Genomic DNA, 22535 nt, shown 5'->3' with positions numbered 1-22535 from the left:
TTTTCTTCTTTGGTGAGTTTCTGTGATGCCATTCCACTGGCTGTCTCTCTGATTCTGGTTCAAAAGAATAAATCCACATTTCATCTCTGGTCACAATTTTTTTCCCAAAACTACTCTCCTTCCAAATGGAAGTGCTGCAGGAGTTGGGAGGCAATTGTTTTCATTGTCTCTTTATTCTGGTTGATTAATGTTCTTGCTACCCAAGTTGCACAAACCTTTGAGTATCTCAGCTATTGAATAATTGCCATCACACTGCCTTTACTGAAGGAGGGAATGTGACACAAATCACCTACAGTCACCTAACGGTCACCACAAATGATGCCATTGTCTCGTGCTGTGTGGAGTCACTGCAGTCACTGGCCTGCCACTCCCCATTTCAGCAGCCAATGGGGTTTGCCCTTCAGCTTAGTTACAGAGACGAACCCATCATCTAACAGTGCTGATATCTACTGTTGCATCACCATACACATTTTTCAGTCTTTCATAAATGTGAATAGTCATTTCACCTTCTGTGTTCAAGAATTCTATTACAGAATGCTGTCTAATTTGAACATCAATGTCGGTCATTTTGCAAGCGACAGCAAGTACTGGTATCTGTTGATGCAGAATGAAACTACTGCAGTGGGCTCAACAAATTCTATTTAAGGAGAAAAAAAGACATTACTTTTTGTCTGATCCTTGTTGCAATAGCATCTTTTTTTCCCGTATAGCAGAACTGCTTACCTTGGCCTACCATGGCAGCTACGATGTCTTATGTAATGGCTTGGAAACATGGAATTAGTCTTTCCAATACAGTAATGAGTTAGGTTTCCTGTTAACAGATTACATGTAACTACCAAGGAAATTTTTGTTTTTGTTTCAACGAGTTTCACAGCTGATGTGAATATACAAGGGTTGCCCAGAAAGTAATGCATCACATTCTTTTTATTGGCCAAAAACAATGCTATGAATACAAAACATTATCTATGTATTCTTTGAAGTCTCCTGAGTGAGCACATCAAGTTTCCATCACTTACAACAGATAGTGTAGCTGCAGGACAGTTTCAAAAGGGCCTCTGTAGGTGATGCACATTACAAGCAACATGCCGTATTTGAATTTCTCACTGCAGAGAAGGAAATTGTGGGGAATATTAAAACACACACGCGCAAAGTCTATGGAGCATCTGCTGTCAACAGAAGTACAGTTAGTCATTGGGCATGGAGGATGAGGTCATCAGAAGGTGGTTCAGCACAGATCCATGATTTTCAGCACTCAGGGAGAGCATCCACGGCTGTCACACCGGCCTTTTTGCAGCGAGCTGATGTCGTCATTCATGAGAACATATGGATTTCGATTTGGCAGTTGGCACTGCATCTGTCAATCAGCAAAGGAAGTGTGGGTACAATTATCTGCACTCTTGGATATTCAAAAAGAGTGCGCAAGATGGGTTTAACGGTGGATCACAAATCGCACAGAAAAAAAATTTGTCTTAATTTGTTACAGTGTTTTGAAGTCGAGGGGGAGGCCTTCTTGTCCCAGAAGCAGTTGCTTCTGCTGGTAAGGTCATCATCACCACGTTCTGGGACTGTGAAGGTGTTATTCTCATTGATATGATGCTAAGAGGTGGTACCATTAATTCAGAAGCATATGTCAACACATTAAGAAAGCTAAAGACTCACTTCTGGCAACTTCAGTGTCACAGCAACCCAGGAGATGTCTTGCTGCAACATGATAATGCTTGGCCCCACACAAGTCTGAGGACTGCTGAACACATCGCAAAACAGGGTTGGACAGTGTTACCCCAACCACACTACAGCCCTGACCTAGCCTCCTTAGACTTCCACTTGTTTGGGCCATTAAAGGATGCCATTCATGGAAGACATTTTGAGGACAATGAGGAGGTGATTCACATGGTGAAACACTGGTTCTGCCACCAGGACAGGGATTGGTACTGACATGGAATACATGCCCTTGTTTCAAGCTGGAGGAAGGCCATAGAATGTGATGGAGATTACGTGGAAAAACAGGGTGTCCACATAAAACACCATTCTTTTGTGTGTGTAATTCCCACTATATACAATAAAGAATTGTTGAAGATAAACAATGTGGTGCATTAATTTCTGGGCAATCCTCATGTGTCAGGACATTCTAAAGACATGTAAGTTTAAACAAGTAAAGTTACTGATCCCTCTTGTTAAGCTTGCATGTCTTCAATAGTCATTTTACCATGCCTTCATACTATAATCCAATACTGTTCAATATCTTTGACATTTTAAGATTGTTTGGCTGATTTGGGGGAGGGGTCCCAACAGCAGGGTCATTGGTCCTATTGGATTAGGGAAGGAAGGGGAAGAAAGTTGGCCATGCCCTTTCAAAGCAACCATCTCGGCATTTGCCTGAAGTGTTTTAGGGAAATCACGGAAGACCTAAATCAGGATGGCCGGATGTGGTTTGAACCAATGTCCTCCCGAATGCTAGTGCAGTGTGCTAACAACTGCACCAAGTCGCTCAGTGACATTTTAAGATTTCAAATTACCACTTGCAATCAAATTACTTAGATCAGAATACGGCATTGTGGCACTAAACAGCACATCTTGCTGGCAGTACATCACTGCTGTGACACAAGCGTCACCTGTGAATGGCTCCTGGGTGCTGGACATAGAACGTGTGAGCCTGTCAGTTGGCGTGAGCTGATGAACAAGCACTGACTCCAGGACACAGTTAGCGTCACCTGTGGTTGTCTAGTTTGTCCAATGGATATGTTCCGTAGTGGACATTATAACACTTCAAATTACCACTTGTGAACAAAGAGTTTGAGATGGACTCTGTTGGGTGTTCCATATGGCATTGGAATTTGGATTAACACCAAATTTAAATGGATTTCATTTGTTGATGACTGATGGAAATCGAATTTGAAGGCTGAACTGTGAGGAGAACAAATAATTGTGTATACTTAAACAACACTGTAGAACCTTACATGGTTGAAGTTTCACATTAACACTCATTGAGCCGGCCACTGTGGCCGAGCAGTTCTACGCGCTTGAGTCCAGAACCATGCTACTGCCACGGCTGCAGGTTTGAATCTTGCCTCGGGCATGGATGTGTGTGATGTCCTTAGCTTAGTTAGGTTTAAGTAGTTCTAAGTCTAGGGGACTGATGATCTCAGATGTTAAGTCCCATAGTGCTTAGAGACATTTGAACTCTCATTGTTATGTCTGAAATGGAGTGGCTCAGTTAACTAGAATAATATTTTCATCTCGTGGATAATGACTGGAATTAATGGCTCTAGTGTTATGCTTCCTAGAGAGACATTAAGTTGGTTCTGCAGTGCAGTGCAGTGCAGCAGTGCTATGTCATCTGCAGAGGAATGTGTGTGTGTGTGTGTGTGTGTGTGTGTGTGTGTGTGTGTGTGTGCGCAGTCACTCTCAGAGCCCGCCACAGGCCCCAGTCTATTTAAGGCTAGCTGAGCTATGCTCAGTCTCCGATCTCTATGTGTATTGCTACAGCTCTTTGTGTATGTACTTGGTTCTGAATGTTACTTATATACTATGTTCAAGTTGTTAATGCTTCCATGCAACAAAGTTGTCTTCTGTCTAGTGGTCATGTTGCACATATACCCAATTACAACATAATTAGTGATAAGTGTCGTTCTGCTCTCCATGCAAATTTCTACTCTGGTTGGTCCTCCATTTATTCTCACAATGGCTGAGGGTGTTATACAGAATATTTTATTTTGGTTGGTCAAACAGCAAGAACCATTCACCACAGCATTGCACCACAGATCACATATGCTGGGGAATCAAACTCACGTACTTCAATCATTGGCTTCTGTTTTGTCTAGTCGGCATGCTCCTCAGCCAGTGTTGACTGCAATTTTGCCCTCTGCAGCACCCATGGTTTATCTGACCCTCTTTCCTACATATGATGCATCCACTGAGGAATGGGATGCATATGAGACATGTTCGCAACAAAACTTTCATGGATATCCCCAAGCATGTATCAAGTCGTATGTCAACTCGTCCCTTTGCTGGACCTTTTCAATGTAAATAAACTTTACCAACAGCTGTACACTTTAAGATATTTTATTTTATTCTCATAGCAACCACTTTCTGCAATTTATTTTGCCATCTTCAGGTCACCTTCTTTAACATTTCAACAAATGTGTGAGCTTCTTTCAAAATCCTTCTGCAAGTGCACCCATGTTAATGCATCCCGGGTTGAGTTTTACAGTTGTCCAAAGCAACCACATCAATTCTATCGAGCATGGGTGGCTGACATCCAGTGTTCAGTCATCATTGTCACTTCATTTCTGATGTGCACAAAGAGCTGTATGCTGATCAGATTGTGAGAGATGCTATCATTCTTTTAGCTCTAAATGATGTGATGCAAGAGTGTGCCCTCAAATGTGAAAATCCATCCTGCTCTGACGTTTTAGCTATTGCACAGTCATTCAACATATTGTGAGCAGCAGGTAACCAGACTGAGTCGTGGTATAAGGTATCAGCAACCCAATCCTCTCCTCCACACTAAGCTCCAGACAGTTCGTAGGGGGAAGACAAGGTCACAGTAGCCTGCACACAATCAGATCACAGCATCAAGGCAGCTGGCCTCGGTCCCAGCAGCAGCCACACCAACAAAGCCAGTGAACAGCAACATACATCTTCCTCATGCCCATCCTACCCTTATTGTTTCATTAACAATGAGCACCCAACAGCCCTAAACACTGGGTTTACCTGTCATAATTGCAACAAAAAAGGTCATATTGCTTCTGTTTGTAATGCAAAAACTCAGAACAATGATCCTGATGCAGACATGAATGTAACATTCTATCAGCTATTTATGTCATGCCCAACTAGCTTTTTATTGATGTTATGGTTTTTTGTAAAGTTCTGCACACGCCATGGATACAGGAGCTGCGATAACTGTGTTAAACTCACAAACTTACTTGAGCTCCCAGTCACTTTTCTCTGTGTCATGAATGTTAGTAAATTACAATAAACAGGTATTCCTGTTCTCAGCCAATTCTCTGCCCCAGTGACCTACAAATCAGTAGTACGGTCTCTTACATTTCTCACTGTAGATAACATGCATACGCAGAGTCTTTTTGGATTAGATGCTTTTAAGTTGTTTGGTCTTACAATTTCAGATGAAGTGAATTCAGTGCCACATACACATCATTATGTTCTTAGTTTTCCTCTTTGTTCTCTCCTTGACTGGGGTGTGCCAACAATTTTCAAGCACACCTTACCATGAAGCCTTGTGCTCAGCCTTGTTTCTTCTGGGCCCATCCAGTTCCAGTAGCACTCAGAGAACAAGTGAAAGATGAATTAGATCACCTCATGGAATCCAGCATTGTTCAGCCTATTCCATCAAGTGAATGGTCTAGCCTCTTAGTTATAGTAAAGAATGTATTAAGCTGGTTATGCCTCTGCGACAATTTTAAAGTTTTTGTGAATGCACAATCTATAGCAGATACATACCCTATATTGCAGCCAGACAAACTCTTTGCAAAGTTATCAAGTGCTTAATATTCCTCAAAAACTGACTTGTCAGGTGCCTATTTACAACTCCCTCGAGATGCAGAGTAACAACATATGTCAGTTGTCAATACCCCTTTTGGACTATACCAATACTTGTGGTTGCCTTTTCGTGTCACCAGCACTCTCGCTATTTTTCAGCTTCATTTGGTAGGTACCAGGTTGTGCAAACTAATTGGATGACATTGTAGTTTCTGGAGACCCACTCAGGAACATTTACAAAATCTCTGTACTCTTTCTTCTGCACTCCCAGCAGCCGGCTTGAAAGATAATTCAGAAAAATGTCAATTTTTTCACTCTTCTATCATTTGTCTTGTGTTTGAAGTTCCTTGTGAGGGTCTCAAACCACTGCATCAAGATGTTTCAGCTATTCTGTTGCTTTCCTACATCAGTCAAAGCACTTCAGGTTTTTCTAGGCACAAACACCTACTACCAGCCACAACCATTATGGCAATAGCGCAGTCGTTACATGTGCTGCTGCACAGAGGGAATCAGTTTTTCTGGTCGCTGGTTTGTGTAACCGCATTTTCCACCCTTAAGGCCATGGTGTAGTCTGTGCCCTGATTAGTGACATACCAACCAGACCTCCACTTGGTCCTTGCAATGGACGCTTCACAGTGCGGGTTGGGGGCGATACTGGCTCATACGTATCCCGATGGTTCAAAGTGGCCTATTGCTTATGTCTCAAAAACACTGACTTTTGCTCAAATTCGGTACTCTCAGAAATAAAAGGATGCTTTGGTCATTGTATAATCTACGAAGACATTCCATGTTTTTTTCTATGGAACCAAATTCCACCTGGCCACCAATCACAAACCAGTGTTTCCTTATTCAGTCCTTCTCCATCGCTACCATGATAAAGTTGCACATTGCATTCAACTTTAGGCTCTTTTCCTTTCACATTACAACTATGAGAGTCATTTCCGCACTACAAATCAACATGCAAATGTTGATGCTTTGTCTCACCTGCTGGCCCGTCTAGACCTGGGATCTGATCGGGATGAATTGCTCTGTTTTCACAGTGATGTCACCACACAGCAGACGTTTGATGGTTTTCCTAATAGCCCATGGATTGTGAAGGCTGTAGCTTTGGATCCCATTTTGTGAAAGGTCATAACATTTGTATAACATCATTGGCTGGATTCACTACTTTCTCATGTGTCCAACCTCCTCCATAATTATTACATCCTCCGACATCAATTCTCTGTTGTGGATGGTGTTCTGCTTTCAGACAAGGATCACATGGCCCATCTGGCAGTGATCCACTCAGTACTTCATTCGGAGATTCTCCATTTATTACATGCAAACCATTGGAGGGTATCATGCACAAAAGCATTGGCCTGTCAACACATGCTTTGGTCCAGCTTGGACAGTGATATTACTTGCCCGGTTGCCTCCTGCTCACAGTGTGCAATGAATCCAGCAGCTCCCCAGGCATCACTGTCTCCTTGGCCGATGCCATCTCATGCATAGGACTGCATACACGTGGATTTTGCTGGTCCCTTTCTCAATGCTTATTGGCTGTTGGTTGTTGACGCACATTCTCATTTTCTGTATGCTGTTCATTGTGTTTCCACGTCCACAACTGCCACCGTCGCAACCTTGTCCTAAATTTTTTTCACCCAAATGCTTGCCCATGATGTTAGTGTTCGATAGTGGTCCCCAATTTTCATCGCAAGAGTTTGAGGCATTTTGCAATTCCCATGGTATCCATCACACCCTCACCCCACCATTCCATCTACAATGTAACAGTGAGGTGGAAGCCCAGTGAGTATGCTCAAAACTCAGATGAAAGAGTATGTTGCCAACTCTTCATTCAATGTTGCCTTAGTTTGGTTTCTCTCTTCATACTATTTCACGCAGTTTGGCTTGAAGAGCTCGGCAGAGTTACTCCATGGGTGGGAGTCAGGGACACTGCTACACCTCCTGAATCATCCACCTGGACATCAACCCGTGCAGCCATTGCGCCTCTTCCAGCTGGATGTAGCTGTCTGGATGCACAGTTTTGGACATTGTCCTAAATGGATTCCTGCTGTCTTCGGCAGATGTCAAGGGCGGTATCTCTGTGACACATGGAGAACTGTCTCTGCTTGAGGCACCATGATCAGCTTCACCTTCATGTGGATGGCTGGGTGCCCCCTGATATCACACCATCACCTGCAAGCTCTACCACATCAGGTGTTACATCACCTGCTGCTGCCCAGTCTCCACTCCCGTGCGGGCGAGGGCATCTGTCCTCTGTGGCCGTACCAGAAGTTCCTGAATTGCTTCTGACACCGTCATCAGGGATTCCGTCACCTATTCCTGAGCAACTGTTGATATCGGTATCATCTGCACTGCAAGCACCATCACCATAGCCAATGCCTCACGTTGACATTGAAACAGTCCCAGTGTTGCCGTATGGTCTGACACAGGTGGGTACAGAATGTGGTCGAGGAGGACAATATGGACGCCCCAAGAATCTATGATCTCCCTAAGAGAGGAGGAATGCAGTGATGTGTGGGGAGCCCACCATGGACCCAAGTCTATTTAAGGCTAGCCGAGATACACTCGGCCTCAGTTCTCAATGAGTATTGCTACTACTCTTTGTGCACGTAATTGGTTCCTACTGAATGTTACTTAAATACTGTGTTCAAGTTGATAATGCTTCCAAGGAATGAAGTTGTGTTCAGTCTACAGGTTGTATTGCACTCATACCTAATTAAAACAGTTTCTGTAACACACGGCTGCCACTGCGGTAGCATTTAGTAATATGGTGCCTCCCATGTACATATACATGACACCATTACATTATTAAGGTTACTGTCTATTGGATTTGCTGTGCTGGTTGTCAGGGACAGCACTGTAATTGATTATATATTGCTCTTGCTTAAAATGTTCTCTGGGATGTCTACTTTATTGTGGTGTTCATCCCAAGTTTGCCAGAAACTTCATTATTGAGTTTGTGAATACGTATATCCAAAAATCATTTACAATGGGGGAGAAAACAGTTGACATCGCAGACAATGTGGCTTCATGTAACTTCAATGATGGCCTTACAGGTATATGAATGTGTTCAAACTTGAGGTTGGACTAGCCTGTTACAACTTCTGTACAAATGCGAATGAAAAGTGTATCAAGCAAGCAGCAGCAGACAACACAAGCTGCCAAAGAGGGCTGCAGGATCACTGTGGTCAAGAAGAACATGGAGGAGGACCTCCTTTTGATCTGGAAGGGTTACAGTATGGTTCTGGGGTCACTGACTCAAGGTATGTTTAATTTAACTACAAAAAATGTAACCCAAAATTTTAAACATGTTTCTCTCTAAACCATAAATTTCAACTAGATAAAAAATGTAACTTGAGAATAGTATATATGATTTTGATTTGAATTTGATGCTGGAATTCTAAATTAAGTTCTCTATGAGCATACGTAGCCATCTTATGATAAATTCGAAAGTCTATTTCCTGCACACTTTTGTCTCTATGGTTTGGGCAAAAAACATGACATTTGTTTCAGCATGTCACCATTTTGTTTTAACTTAATATTTTCAATTATCCTATATATGCTGACAGAAAATATATTGAAAATGATCCATACAAAACTAGATTGTTACAGATCCAATTAGAAGGCTTTGTGAATTCCCTTAAATGACAATGTTCATGCTGCAAGGCGTCCTTCCACTTGGTGCAATGTTGACAGGGTTTGTTTGACGTGGACACGAAAATGATTTCCTAAACAAAAAAGTCTAAGAAACAAAAGTATATCATAAGATTTAGCATTACTTTTTAATTTGGCTGATAACAAAAAATTATGAAAAATCACCTATCTGTCATGCGTTCAAAGAGGGCGGGCAACCCCCTTAAGGAATTTTAAATGAGGCACTGGGTTCTAAACTGAGTTTTCTTATAAGATGTATATGCTACTGTGTAAAGAGTATCTTGTGTAATAAGGCTGTCATTTATTTAAGATTACTAGGGAATTTACGTTCATGTTAACATGAAAGTCCTGCCTTAGGTAGCAATACAGTAAGAAATTGAAGATCATGTCATCAAATTGGTTCTAGGCAGTGTAATTTGTTGTTTTGCCAAAAGGCAATATTGTTCTCTTTTCAGATGAGCAGACTCTATCAGCATATAAGTTGTATTTAGAGGCCGATCTGAAACTAAAGTGATATCCTATGGTCACAAAAGCCTCACGTAAAACTATTGTTCACATTTGTACTGAGTGGCCTAGTAGAAATTGTTTGTCATATCTTACCAGCAAGCCAGCTGCTCAGCTACTGAAAAGGAATTGTCTATAAATGTATGGCTATCTAATATAACTTACTATTGATTGCTCACATGAAAGTATTATTTTACTGCTTTACCTTTTTAATCTATTAAATGAAGTTAATTGACAAATGTTTGAAAGTGTCACCACAGAACTTTCTCCACACCATCCTGTCATCCAGCCCTGAATTGCTATCCATTTCTTATGGTGTTGAAACAACACACTTACTGTTATTTTCACTGAATAATATGCTGTAACATCTCCAAAATCATATGAAACCCATATTGTAACTGAAAATGACTGATAACACAAACAGGGATTTTTCTATATTTGCTGTATCCTGGATTCATCTTCATTGAATGTTTTAGTGTATTTTATAAACACTTTTGGATTAAATGAGACCATTCAACGAAAAGCTGAAGTGTTGAGTTGTCAACAGGCATACACAAAAGAAAGAAAACTCAGCTAGCTTTCAGAGATATCCTTTGATATTTCATTTATTTCAAATTTCATGAACCCACATTGTGTTGAGTCACAAGAATGTGGAGCAAATCAGGTTTACATTTTCATACAGATACAATAAACATAAGAACAATAACAAAAATGTAGGTAATTGATTAATAAGCATGAAGGTTGAAGTTTAAGTAAGCATGACATAACCTACTGAAATAACTTTGGCTACAGAAAAAAAGAATATTTATACATCTTAAACAAGGAAGACAAATTATGGCTAACACATTTAATTGGAAAGTCTCAAGACATAAATATAAAAGAAAATACAGTTTTACAAATGCAAGCACTGATTTTTCTGCAGGTACCCATCAAGAGAATAGATGGATTTATCAATCAGCAAGTATTTGCTTAATTTAAATTTAAAAGTAGACAGGACATTAATGGCAGATTAATGAATACTTGTTGTACAAGACTTACATATTTTAGATCCCCATGTAAATCATTTTTTACACCTTGTATTGTGATCATGGTATTTACAATTAAATGTAAAGAGAGAATAGTTATTACAGACAAAAATCATCAAAGAAAATAAGTATTGAGATTTTTTGGGCAGTGCAGAACATGTTTCTGTAAGAATATCTTAGATGAACACCACACATATCTCTAATTGGTCTCTTTTGTGCAATAAAAGTTTTTTTGGCTCCATCTGATTACACCAAAAAATTATGACATGTGAGAGGACTGAATGAAGGTACCCAAATTATTCAGCTTTGAAGGCATCCGCATTAACAACAGAGGTAATTACATGCAGGGCGTAGTTGCCACAGTGAGTCTTTTTTAATTATCTATAACATGGCCATACCAGTCTAGCTTGCCACCAATTAGTGCCCAGGAACTCAGAAGATTCACAATGTAAAATATTTTGGTTATCAAAGTTCAAGTGAATTACTTCATTTTCTTCCTGATATGCATAAAATTGCATATATTGAGTTTCTTTCAATATTTAGAGTTAATTGATTGGACTTCCATCATGTAAGATGTCTACAAGTACAGCACAACATTTATTTTCTAGTTATCTCATTGTTCGGCTTTGAAGCACAATAGTAGCACCAGCAAAAAGAGTAAATTTGTTCTCAATGTTTGCACAAAGTGGGAGATAACTGATGAAGATAAGAAACAGTAATGGCCCCAAAGTGGATACTTGTGGCCCTCCACACTTGGACAGCCATCAATACCATTAAGAATTACCTTCTGCTTTGTATTCTGTAGATATGATTCAATCCACGTACTGTTTCTACCATTCAAACAATAAAAATTGACCTTCCTTAAGAGAATGTTGTGATCTACGCAGTCAAAGGTGTTTGAGAAGTCACAGAAAGTTCCAATAAGTGACATTTTGTTATTTATTGACACAAGAATTTCATTTGTAAGAGAGAAAATTGCCTAATCTGTAGATCCATTTGTTTGGAACTAAAACTGCTCTCTATGGAAGATGTTGGTGAATATTGAGGAGGTCTACAATTCTTTTATACATTAGTTTCTCTAAAATTTTTGAGAAGAAACTTAGCAGGTATATTGGACATAGTTGGACAAATTTGTTTTTTAACCCTTTGTAAAAAGTGATTTCACAATAGCACACTTTAATCTCTCTGGGAAAGCATCTTGCTGCAAAGATTCATTGAAAATACAACACAGGACTTGACATATATAATAACTACAATGTTTCAAAACTTTAGATGAAATGTTGTCAATACCTGTGGTATTTTTATTTTATATATATCTAGTCACTATTAGTGAAGTTAAAAATATAATACAGTATGTACAACCTTGTCTCATCGCAGGGCATCTCTATGGTATTATCATTCTTATAGCTCTAACCGCACTCTTCCTTTATGACAATCAAAACTGTTTTTATCTTGTTCTTAGAGTTATGAATTTTAGATTTAATATATAAACTTTTGGACTGTTTTATCACTGTTTTTAAAACTTTACAGTACAATTTATAATAATATATTTCAAGGGGATCATTTGATTTTATAAATGAGCAATGTAATTCATTCTTATTCCAGTAACAAATTTTAATTCCTTCAATAACCTTGGTTTACTGGAACACACCTCAATGTTCTCCCTACCAGCTCTTTTTGAAAAGTCATTTCAAATGTAGAGATGAATTCATTTAAGAAAATGTTAAATTTATTGTTTACATTAGTTCTACTATATACAATCTGTCTGTGACAAATGGCAATTAAAGGAAGAAAGAGTTTCAGTATTTACGCATCTAAAGGACTGATAGGCATGAGAAATTTTGTTGCACAAATTAATGTTACTGACCTTAAGCAGTTGGCCATCATGATTCTGTTCTATCAATGAAAATATTGGCTATAATTTTTTTTTTGCAATTTCTTGTAGCTCTAGTGGGGAAGCTAGCCATAGTAGCCAAGTTGTATGAATTCATTAAATGCTCTAAGTCAGTCTTACAATTATTATTAGTTACGAAGTTAATGTTAAAGTCTGCTGTAACTATTAAACTCCTGATTTTGAAAAAAAATGCTAAAAAAGATGCTAACTTATTTAGAAGAATTCTAACATTCCCTGTGGAAATCATATTGACTGTAACCAATATGTCTTTTGCAGTAATTTCTATCACACACACTTCGAAATATTGATCTGTACAATATTTATTTCAGTATAAAGGTTTATAAATAATTTTCTTATAAATATAAATCACAAGAGTAGCTAAATTATACCCATCAAGCTCCAGCCCCTAAATTCCAATTGTCATACAGTACTCAGTGAGACATAAAATATGTGCATGGATCCATATCACCTACATTTGTTGATAAAAAACCAAATTTATTTTTGAGCTCTCTGGTATTTTGGGGAAAAATAATAAAATTGTTAGAGCTACTTTCACTGGTCTGATCTGGGTCCCTCTGTATATTTGCACCATATTTCACTGTTTCACTTAGAGCTGGGATGACAATATTGTGACCTAAATTTTGCACTAACGTATCTCATAAGAAGCACATATTAGGTTGTCAAGTAGCAAGAAACAAATTTTCATGCTTCTTCTAATACTTATTGTTTCCTGGGTATCCTTTATACACAGTTTTAAGAAACTTCACTTGGTCTGCCTGTGACACTATAACTCTGTCAACTCCGAAGATGAAACCCCTTGAGAAGACAGATTATCTCTCAAGTGAAAATACTTATGCAGTTTCTTGTAGCTTCTTAGCTCTCTTCATTCAGTAATCACTGGTATATGTCGGGAATTCTTCAGTAGCATTTTTCACCATATATGAGGGCTGGACATATCACTATCACCCGAACCAAGGGAGCAAAGCCCACAGTGGAAACATGTGGATTCAGCACCACAGATGCTACCAGAGTGTGCTCATAAGGGGCAAACAATCACAGGAGCATGCTATCAAAATTTTCTGATGAGGCTGCAGGAGGCTATAAAGATGAAGCATTACAGTAAGTCATCCAAGGAGGAGTTTCTGCTCCACAACAACCACCCAGCTCATTCTGCACGGTACATAGTCCCACATGCTTCATCTTTGGGTTATCAAATTCTGTGTTACCCCCATATTCTCCTGACATGGTACCCAGTAACTTATTCCTATTTCCTTGGATGAAGAAACCATTGGGTGACAGGCATTTTCAGAATGATGATGTGGTGATTTTTGAGGTGGAAAATTTCCTGAACAGCCAAAATGCATACTTCTCTACCATGGTCTGTGCCAAGTCATCCATCACTGAGTAAAATGTGTTGCACATAAGGGTGAATATGTAGAGGAAGGGTAACACTATAGCCAACATTCATGGTCACAACATCATTTATTCAGGGAGATAATTACAACTTTATGGTTATCTCTCATACTGTTTAAAGTCAAATAATCAACTTAATATGACTGGTGCTGAAAGGGTAAGGTTTTTACTGATTTTTCTGGGAAGTTTGTAATAATTTTTCTCCTTCATGCTTTTCTCTACAGGCAGTCTGAGACGTGGAAGTGTTATGTCTGTCCACTGTTCGTACTCATTATACTCATCATCCGTAATTGGATATATTAAAATAATGAAAGAACTGAGCAAGTATAAGCATGTCTAGCTGTACAGATAATTTTATTAGAATAATTATGATGAAAACCACAACATGATATGAATAATGAATCATGAGATATTCAAGCGTTAATTTAGCTGATTGATCAAAATTTATAAGTGCCAGTAGTGAGTGGGCTCTGCCATTGTCCATTGTCATAGAGTGGGGCAGTGTCAGCTGAGATAACACTGGTCATCAGAGTGTGGGAGAAGCCGCGGCATCTGGAAAGCTTCAAAGGTTGGCAGATGGGTATGGACTGCGTCCTAGACAAAAATACTGCATAGTTTGCAGTGAAAGACACCCCTGTTTTCAGAATGGGTGGAACAGTCCACAGTGACATAAAATGTCAAAGGAAAACAAGAGCTTGATAAAGTCAAGAATGCCTCAGTGTTGTGCATTTATCCTCACTGATGACTATTTGGTTGCAACAGGGAGAGAATTAAATTATTTTGTGTTTGCTGAGAAAGTGGCAGCATCTTCTAAACTATCCAGTTGGTGTGGTAGCAAGACCCATGTGGCAGATAAAGGTTTCAAAGCATAGTACAATTAAGGAAGATTAGAATAGGGATCATGTGAATGCAGCATTTGTGACTGTGAGTACCTCTAGTATCATGAGTGGAAAACTGTTTGAATGAGAGACCGAAAAATCAGCTACATTCCAGTGCATATCACGGGTATGGCGTCCATTACTACGAGCCTAATTTATGTTGCCTTCCAAAATGTAAAATGGGACTAATTGTACTTCAGGTCTTCCACTATAAAGAAACATATAGACCTTCAAAACAGTAGCCATGTTTCTGAAGTGAAGGAAATATTGGGGAAGGAAGCACACAAGTGTTTAACAGAAACTAGTGTTAATCAGCAACCTTATGTGGTTAAAATCGAATTATTTTCCTTAAATATATTTATTGAAATTGTGTAATATACGAATGTTATATGTGTAATGTTAATAAGTGGCATGTGCAGTAGCTCACTTTTCTCCCTCAAGATAGGCTGTGACAGAAAGGTATTCCTAAATGAATGCGAGTGTAAATCAGACCTGTGGGGACACTGATAACATATTTCTGCAGTGTGCTACTTCATTAATATTTACTTCAGAATACCATAATTAATGATTATCTAACTATCAGTGGCCCTAGCACTGTAACATCTTGAAGGAAAACATAGAAATCCTGATGGTATGGTAGCAACAGGGAACTTTATTGTGAAAATGCTCCTGAAGAGAGAGAACATTAAGATACGTTGTCGTACAGTTGTGGGGTTTTCACAGTTAATTTTACAGCAGTCTATTATATAATCATCATTTTAAAAATGCTTTTTCAATGAGTTTGGCATAGTGCTGTGTATCGTAAGACTTTTTCTGACCCAAGTATCCACACTTTAGGTTTTTCATATAAGTGATACAGAATAAATCTGAAACTAGAAGGCATTGTTATCCTATGACAGTTAAAAAAATGAAAGAGCTGCACAACTAATTCCTCATTTCATTTTCATTAGAAAGGGGAGAAGCATATTCTCTTTGCTTGATGTGCAATCTGGGTGAAAACACAGTAACAATGAAAGTAAAATATCAGACACTAATTTTACACCAGGTGCAGCAGTGAGATTTTCTTCATTATTTTTTATAGACATGTAACCTTGAAATGTGTCAGGATTTATTAACTCAGCTTGAACACCACAACTGGTCTTTAGGCAACACTCAACAATTAATTGCTTATTCACTTGTTGCAATTGCAAATTTGTTTGAATTTCTGCCCCATAGTCACCCTTCAATCTTGAAAAGAATGTATTTATGCTATTAGAAGGATTTGTATTACTCTACTCCATCTGGATTACTTTTGCTTAGGATGTTTCAGATTCACAACAAAGTACATCGTTGTCATTCCCAACAGATTCTTCTTCCCTGCTGTGTCTCCCTTTTCTTCATTTGTATCTCACAGTAATATCATTTGCTACAACCTCCAGCCAAGATAATTCTGATGTCATGTGCAATCGTGGTACATATTCTGAGCTGTCAGGTTCTCTTGTGGGCACACCACTGATGAAACAACAACTACAAACATGAGAATGTTTTGCAGGAATCTACTGCTTACAATCAGCTTTATTCCTCTTCAGTGCTGTGGTCCAAGCTTTTTGTCTAGTTGTGTTTTGCTTTTCATTTGGAAAGGAAAACAACTTCATTTCAGGTGGAGAACTGCAATATGTGAAGTTACAACCAATGACAGAACAAATACAATTACCCTTCCTACAGCCTTAAGGTCTAAATCAGTCATCATTACACTAGCACACTGCTTTTTGCATAGCCATTTACTCCTTCACAACTGTTGCAAGGATATCCACTAGAGTGTAGCATTAGCAGTTTGCACACTCCCTATAGTGCCTTCTGGTGTCAGCAACAACAGATAGTCAAAAGTTACATTAACAAGAGCACTATGAATTCTAATTGAAGCATCTGGAACTTCACGCAATTGCTGTAAAGAATGTACACCTATGAGATTGGAGGACACAGGGCTGTAACAATATATTAAGATTTTATAAGATTTGTCTGTGATTCATTTACACGCGTAACAACTTCCCTAGAGTATTTTTTTTTTTTTTTTTTCACTGCACATTCATTCTCAGAATTCATATGCTGGTGTGCAACATGCTGTTTGCTGTCCTGTACATAGGATCAGGTAAGTTTTACAGGTGTGGATGGTTGAGATGGACTTCAAAGATGCAGAACCAAAAGGGTGGGTGCACTATGCACTAGATCCATGCACATCTGTTAGACTACAGCTTCCTAATACAGGCAGTTTACATGCGGCACACTGTCAGTTGGAGCTTGTAATGTCATTATTTTCCCTCCTAGCATACCAATGTGTATTATTTTGTTTGATGGAAAAAAAGTGACAATTCAAATTCACATAAAAAACAAGATGGAAGAGTGATTATATTACGAAGTGGTGCATAAGTAGCCAGGAAATGGTTTGAATATTGCTGAAGAGATAGTAAAATACAATTTCAAAATAATGTGTTGTATTGTTAAAAGGATATGCATTATTACTGAGGAAGTAGCAAGAAAGTTTTACAAGAGAGTAGAGTAAAAATAGGCACACTAACACTGAGGAGTAGCAGCTGAAGCTAGAAAGGCATCTGGCTTGTGGTGAGGAAAGGAGGAGTGTAGTAAGAGGTCAGGCATTTTGGCTGAAGCAGATAGGACCACGAAACGATGTTATTTTTGGGTCTGACAGATCCAGCAGAATCCACATCAATAGGGGAAATAGAAGGTACAAGGGCTATCCACAAAGTACATTACGTTTTGGAATTAAAAATAAATAAAGTATTGGAATTTTTTTTTATTATATACAGATGAAAGCCACACTTAAATACTACTTTTCTATATAGTTGCCATTTAAATTAAGTCACTTATCGTAGCGATGGACGAGCTTGGAAATTCCTTCGTCGTAAAACTCAGCCGCCTGCGCCTTCAACCACGTGGTTACCTCTTCTTGAAGCTGTGCGTCGTCATCAAAACGCTGCTTAGCCAACCACTTCTTCATTGCTGGGAATAAGTGGAAGTCGCTTGGTGCCAGGTTGGGACTGTACGGCGGACGAGGAAACAACTCCCACTTAAAAGATTCGAGAACTTCACGAGTGGCATTTGCCATGTGGGCCCGGGCGTTGTCGTGAATCAGCAGGATCTTTGAGCCCAACTTTCCCCTGCGCTTGTTTTGTATTGCTCTTCTGAGGTTGTGCAGAGTTTGGCAATACCTTTGAGAGTTTATTGTAGTGCCTCTTTCCAGGAAATACACAAAAATCGCATCTTTTCTGTTCCAAAAGACAGTCGCCATCACCTTCCTTGCCGACATTGTCTGCATGCATTTCTTGGGTTTATGGGGGGAATTTGTGTGCCCCCACTGTATTGACTGCAATTTTGTCTTGCAGTTCACATGCTTAACCCATTTTTCATCACCAGTAATGATGCGATCGGGTAATGAGTCGCCATCTTTCTCGTAAGCGTCCAAAAACGTTAAATTTGTGGAAAACTCATAGAGAGTTCCGTTATTGTGAAATTACGGTTTACACGGACCGCGGCATCGACTTTTTCAACAAGTTCGGCAGTCACTATGCTGGGTCTTCCACTTCGCTCTTCGTCATGAATGTCAGTTCGGCCATTTTTAAATTTTATGACCCATTGACGCACTCCACCTTCAGTGATTATGTTGCCCCCATACACTTCACAAAGCTGCCAATAGATTTCTATCGGTGTACAGTTTTTTGCAGTCAGAAACCTTATTGCAGCACGCACTTCACACTTCGCGGCATGTTCAATTAATGCTGACATTTCAAACTGTCACAGTAACTCAACGGAGTACAGCACGAACCTCTCAATAGCACAGCAGGATGCCGACTGAGCGGCGGAATGCCATGACACCAAGATGGCCGCACTAGCCCCACCCCTAACAGACACAAACGAAAACGTAATGTACTTTCTGGATAGCCTTCGTAAAATTGACATGGATCATATTAATAAAGAACTATAACAAGAATTTTAGATGAAGAGGAAATGGGCTTAAAAACCCCAAATATTGTAGAGTTTGCAGAAGTGAAAATGGAACCACTGGAAATTAATTTAAGTGATTCACTGCTAGCAGGCATTGATGATTCACAATGAATGGCAGCTGACGGTGAGAAACAGTTGGTTCCAGATGTAAAACCAGATGGGCAAAATGTTTTGCTGCTGAAACTTCCTAGCAGACTAAAACTGTGTGCCTGATCAGGACTTGAATCTGGGACCTTTGCCTTTAGTGGGCAAGTGCTCTACCACATTGTGGTTTTCATCACAAGTTTTCTAATAAAATTCTCTTTACAGCTCAATATACCTATACTTTCTCAGTTCTTTCTTTCTTTCTTTAATTTATCTGATTACGGACAAGGAGTACAATGGTGTTAACAGTGGACTTAACCTTCCACAAATTTTAAAATAACAATACTTACATTCTCATCCTTTTGTGATAATGCAATTATGTAGATAAAATTCATTTTCATCCTTATTTTTTTGCCCTAAATATTGTTCTATATATTACAGCTTCTTAGTCTATCTTTTCCATCTCCTTTACGAGTTGACATATTATAAAATATCTCTAGTCTAAGACTAATACACTGAACTGCACTCATATCATTTCTTTATGGCTAATTATTCACTCATTTACAGTTACTTTGTTGCATAATTTGCCACCTTAAATGAAACCTCACTGCACTATTTCACATGCATCAATGGCCCTGGCTGTACAGTGCACAAGAATGCTGTATTGTCAACTTTGCTGAAAGTGAATAGACAGGAACTATATTATAGCCCTGCATCTTGGCAATGTCACAGACCAGCTCATCTGAATCTGCCTCACTTTTGAAGAATGAGTACACTTTAAAAATCACATCCCTTGTTTGTTTGTGAAAGACTTGGCACCTTCCAGGTGTTTCAGCCATTATGAGAAAACTCACAGAACACACAGTCTACCATGGAAATTAGTCAATCATAGTTCTGTGCACATAAAACACAACAGAATGTTCAAATATGATGGAAATTTACATAGTATGGAATGTAGAAACAGACTGAGCACTGACTGGCTAGATGTGCAGCTGTCTACTGTGCACCCGTGGCCCAGGGGCCAGAAATGCTGTCATGGACTATAGTGTTAATATAATAATCAAAAGGACCTGGGAGGAGAGATTTCTTGACTTCTGCAGTATGCTTCAACCGTTACATCTTTGCTCCCTTTCCCAACTGAGGATGAGCTTTACAATTTTCAGACATGTGTGGCAGGCACAGGCTTCGAAGCACAGCAAAACTGTAGTAGATTAGTATTGTGTCTCCTGAAGCAAGTAACTTTTTCTTGTGTATCGTTAGTGTCAGGTTGAGAGTCATGAGTTATGTTCCTGAGGGCACTGTGAATTCTGATCGAAGCACCTGCAACTTTGCGTAGCTGCTGTAGCGAATGCACTTTTACTAAATTAGATGACACTGGGGCAAGACAATATATTAAGCTTTTACCAGATTTGTCTGTGATTTATTTAAGAGTGTAACAGCTTTCCAAGAGTATTATTTTTGTCCCACATTCATTCTCAGAGTTCATATGTACATGTGCAAAATGCTCTTAGCTGTCCTGCAAGATCACGTATGTTTCACAGGTGTGGATGGTGTAGTTGCAGTTCAAAGATGCATAACCAAAAAGTTGGGTGTGCTATGTATTAGATCTACACACTGTTGTTAGACTACAGCTTCCTGATACATGCAGTTTACACATAGTACATTGTTGGTTAGAGTTTGAACCATCGTTATTTTCTCTTGTAACACATCAATGTGTTTTACTTTGTTTGAGACAAAAAAGGTAACAATTCAAATTCACATAAAATATGAGAGGGAAGAGCAAATAGGTTACATGTTCTAATGCTGTATCTGTTTTTGAATTTTTATGTCAGCCTCTCCCAGATGTTATTCAATCTGTATATTGAGCAAGCAATGAAGGAAACAAAAGAAAAATTTGGAGTAGCTATTAAAATCCATGGAGAAGTAATAAAAACTTTGAGGTTCGCCGATGACATTGTAATTCTGTCAGAGACAGCAAAGGACTTGGAAGAGCAGTTGAACGGAATGGATAGTGTCTTGAAAGGAGGATATAAGATGAACATCAACAAAAGAAAAACAAGGACAATGGAATGTAGTCAAATTAAATCGGGTGATGCTGAGGGTATTAGATTAGGAAATGAGACACTTAAAGTAGTAAAGGATTTTTGCTATTTGGGGAGCAAAATAACTGATGATGGTCGAAGTAGAGAGGATATAAAATGTAGACTGGCAATGGCAAGGAAAGCATTTCTGAAGAAGAGAAATTTGTTAACATCGAGTATAGATTTAAGTGTCAGGAAGTCGTTTCTGAAAGTACTTGTATGGAGTGTAGCCATGTATGGAAGTGAAACATGGACGATAAATAGTTTAGACAAGAAGAGAATAGAAGCTTTCGAAATGTGGTGCTACAGAAGAATGCTGAAGATTAGATCAGTAGATCACATAACTAATGAGGAGGTGTTGAATAGGATTGGGGAGAAGAGGAGTTTGTGGCACAACTTGACGAGAAGAAGGGATCGGTTGGTAGGACATGTTCTGAGGCATCAAGGGATTACCAATTTAGTATTGGAGGGCAGCGTGGAGGGTAAAAATCGTAGAGGGAGACCAAGAGATGAATACATCAAGCAGATTCAGAAGGATGTAGGTTGCAGTAGGTACTGGGAGATGAAGAAGCTTGCACAGGATAGAGTAGCATGGAGAGCTGCATCAAACCAGTCTCAGGACTGAAGACCACAACAACAACAACAACAATGTCAGATTGTTAATGATTCCATACAATCTCAGCATATATACAAAGTCTCTCCTTCCCTCCCTCCCTCCATCCCTCCCTCCCTCTCTCTCTCTCTCTCTCTCTCTCTCTCTCTCTGTCACACACACACACACACACACACGTCGTGTGTGCACATGTGTGCCTACCACACCTCTGCCTCCTGTATCCTGCCCCCCATGCACACACAAACATATACAAAAAATTTATTTCATGTGTAAGATGCTTCTTACTGTCCTCCGTTTGACAGATAGAATAATTACTTCACTCATACATTTACTTAACTATAGATTTTAAAAATTCTTTTTGCGAAACACATGTAGTTCATGCCTGAAAAACTTTTTTATGTTATATCGTATCAGTATCAATACATCCCTGGATTCGACTGATCTTCACTTCATAGTACATCCATGATGCCTGAGTTTACTTACTTGTGTGTCTTAAACTTACCCGTCTATCCTTACAGATGTAACTGTGTTTTGAGTTTTATTTGCCACCAACAAATGGAAATTAGTGTGGTCAACTGTGAAAGCCCCCAAGTAATGATCCTCTAGAATAATGTCAGGCCGTGTTTCATGTTTAACTCCATTGCTGATATTAGCAAGATCTAATCGGTACAATCCAGATTTTGAAGTACCTTTTATCACCCAGAATAAATATCTGAAAAGTTAAAACAGACATAATATAATTTATTGTAAAACATGGAAATCACTCGAAAAATAAAAAAAAATTTTGAACAAATTCTTGATTTACCACATGTAATGCACACTGTTAATAATTTACACTAGGGTCCTTTATTAATTGTAAAGTTTTATTTGTAATTTCCTGACATGGAC

The 22535-nt window shown here is 39.0% G+C and overlaps 1 protein-coding gene across 1 annotated transcript in view; it reads right to left on the bottom strand.

Annotated features, from left to right (window-relative positions):
* Nucleotides 1–22535, bottom strand: part of LOC126470562 (proto-oncogene tyrosine-protein kinase ROS) — a 564149-nt gene that overhangs the window by 161737 nt on the left and 379877 nt on the right. Inside the window, exon 10 of the mRNA XM_050098499.1 lies at nt 22150–22359. Coding sequence (XP_049954456.1) covers nt 22150–22359 — 210 coding nt within the window. The remainder of the gene's footprint in view (nt 1–22149; nt 22360–22535) is intronic.

This window comes from Schistocerca serialis, chromosome 3 (genome assembly GCF_023864345.2).
Source record: "Schistocerca serialis cubense isolate TAMUIC-IGC-003099 chromosome 3, iqSchSeri2.2, whole genome shotgun sequence".
In the NCBI taxonomy this organism is placed as follows: domain Eukaryota; kingdom Metazoa; phylum Arthropoda; class Insecta; order Orthoptera; family Acrididae; genus Schistocerca; species Schistocerca serialis.
This window is presented reverse-complemented; position numbering and strand designations above follow the sequence as displayed.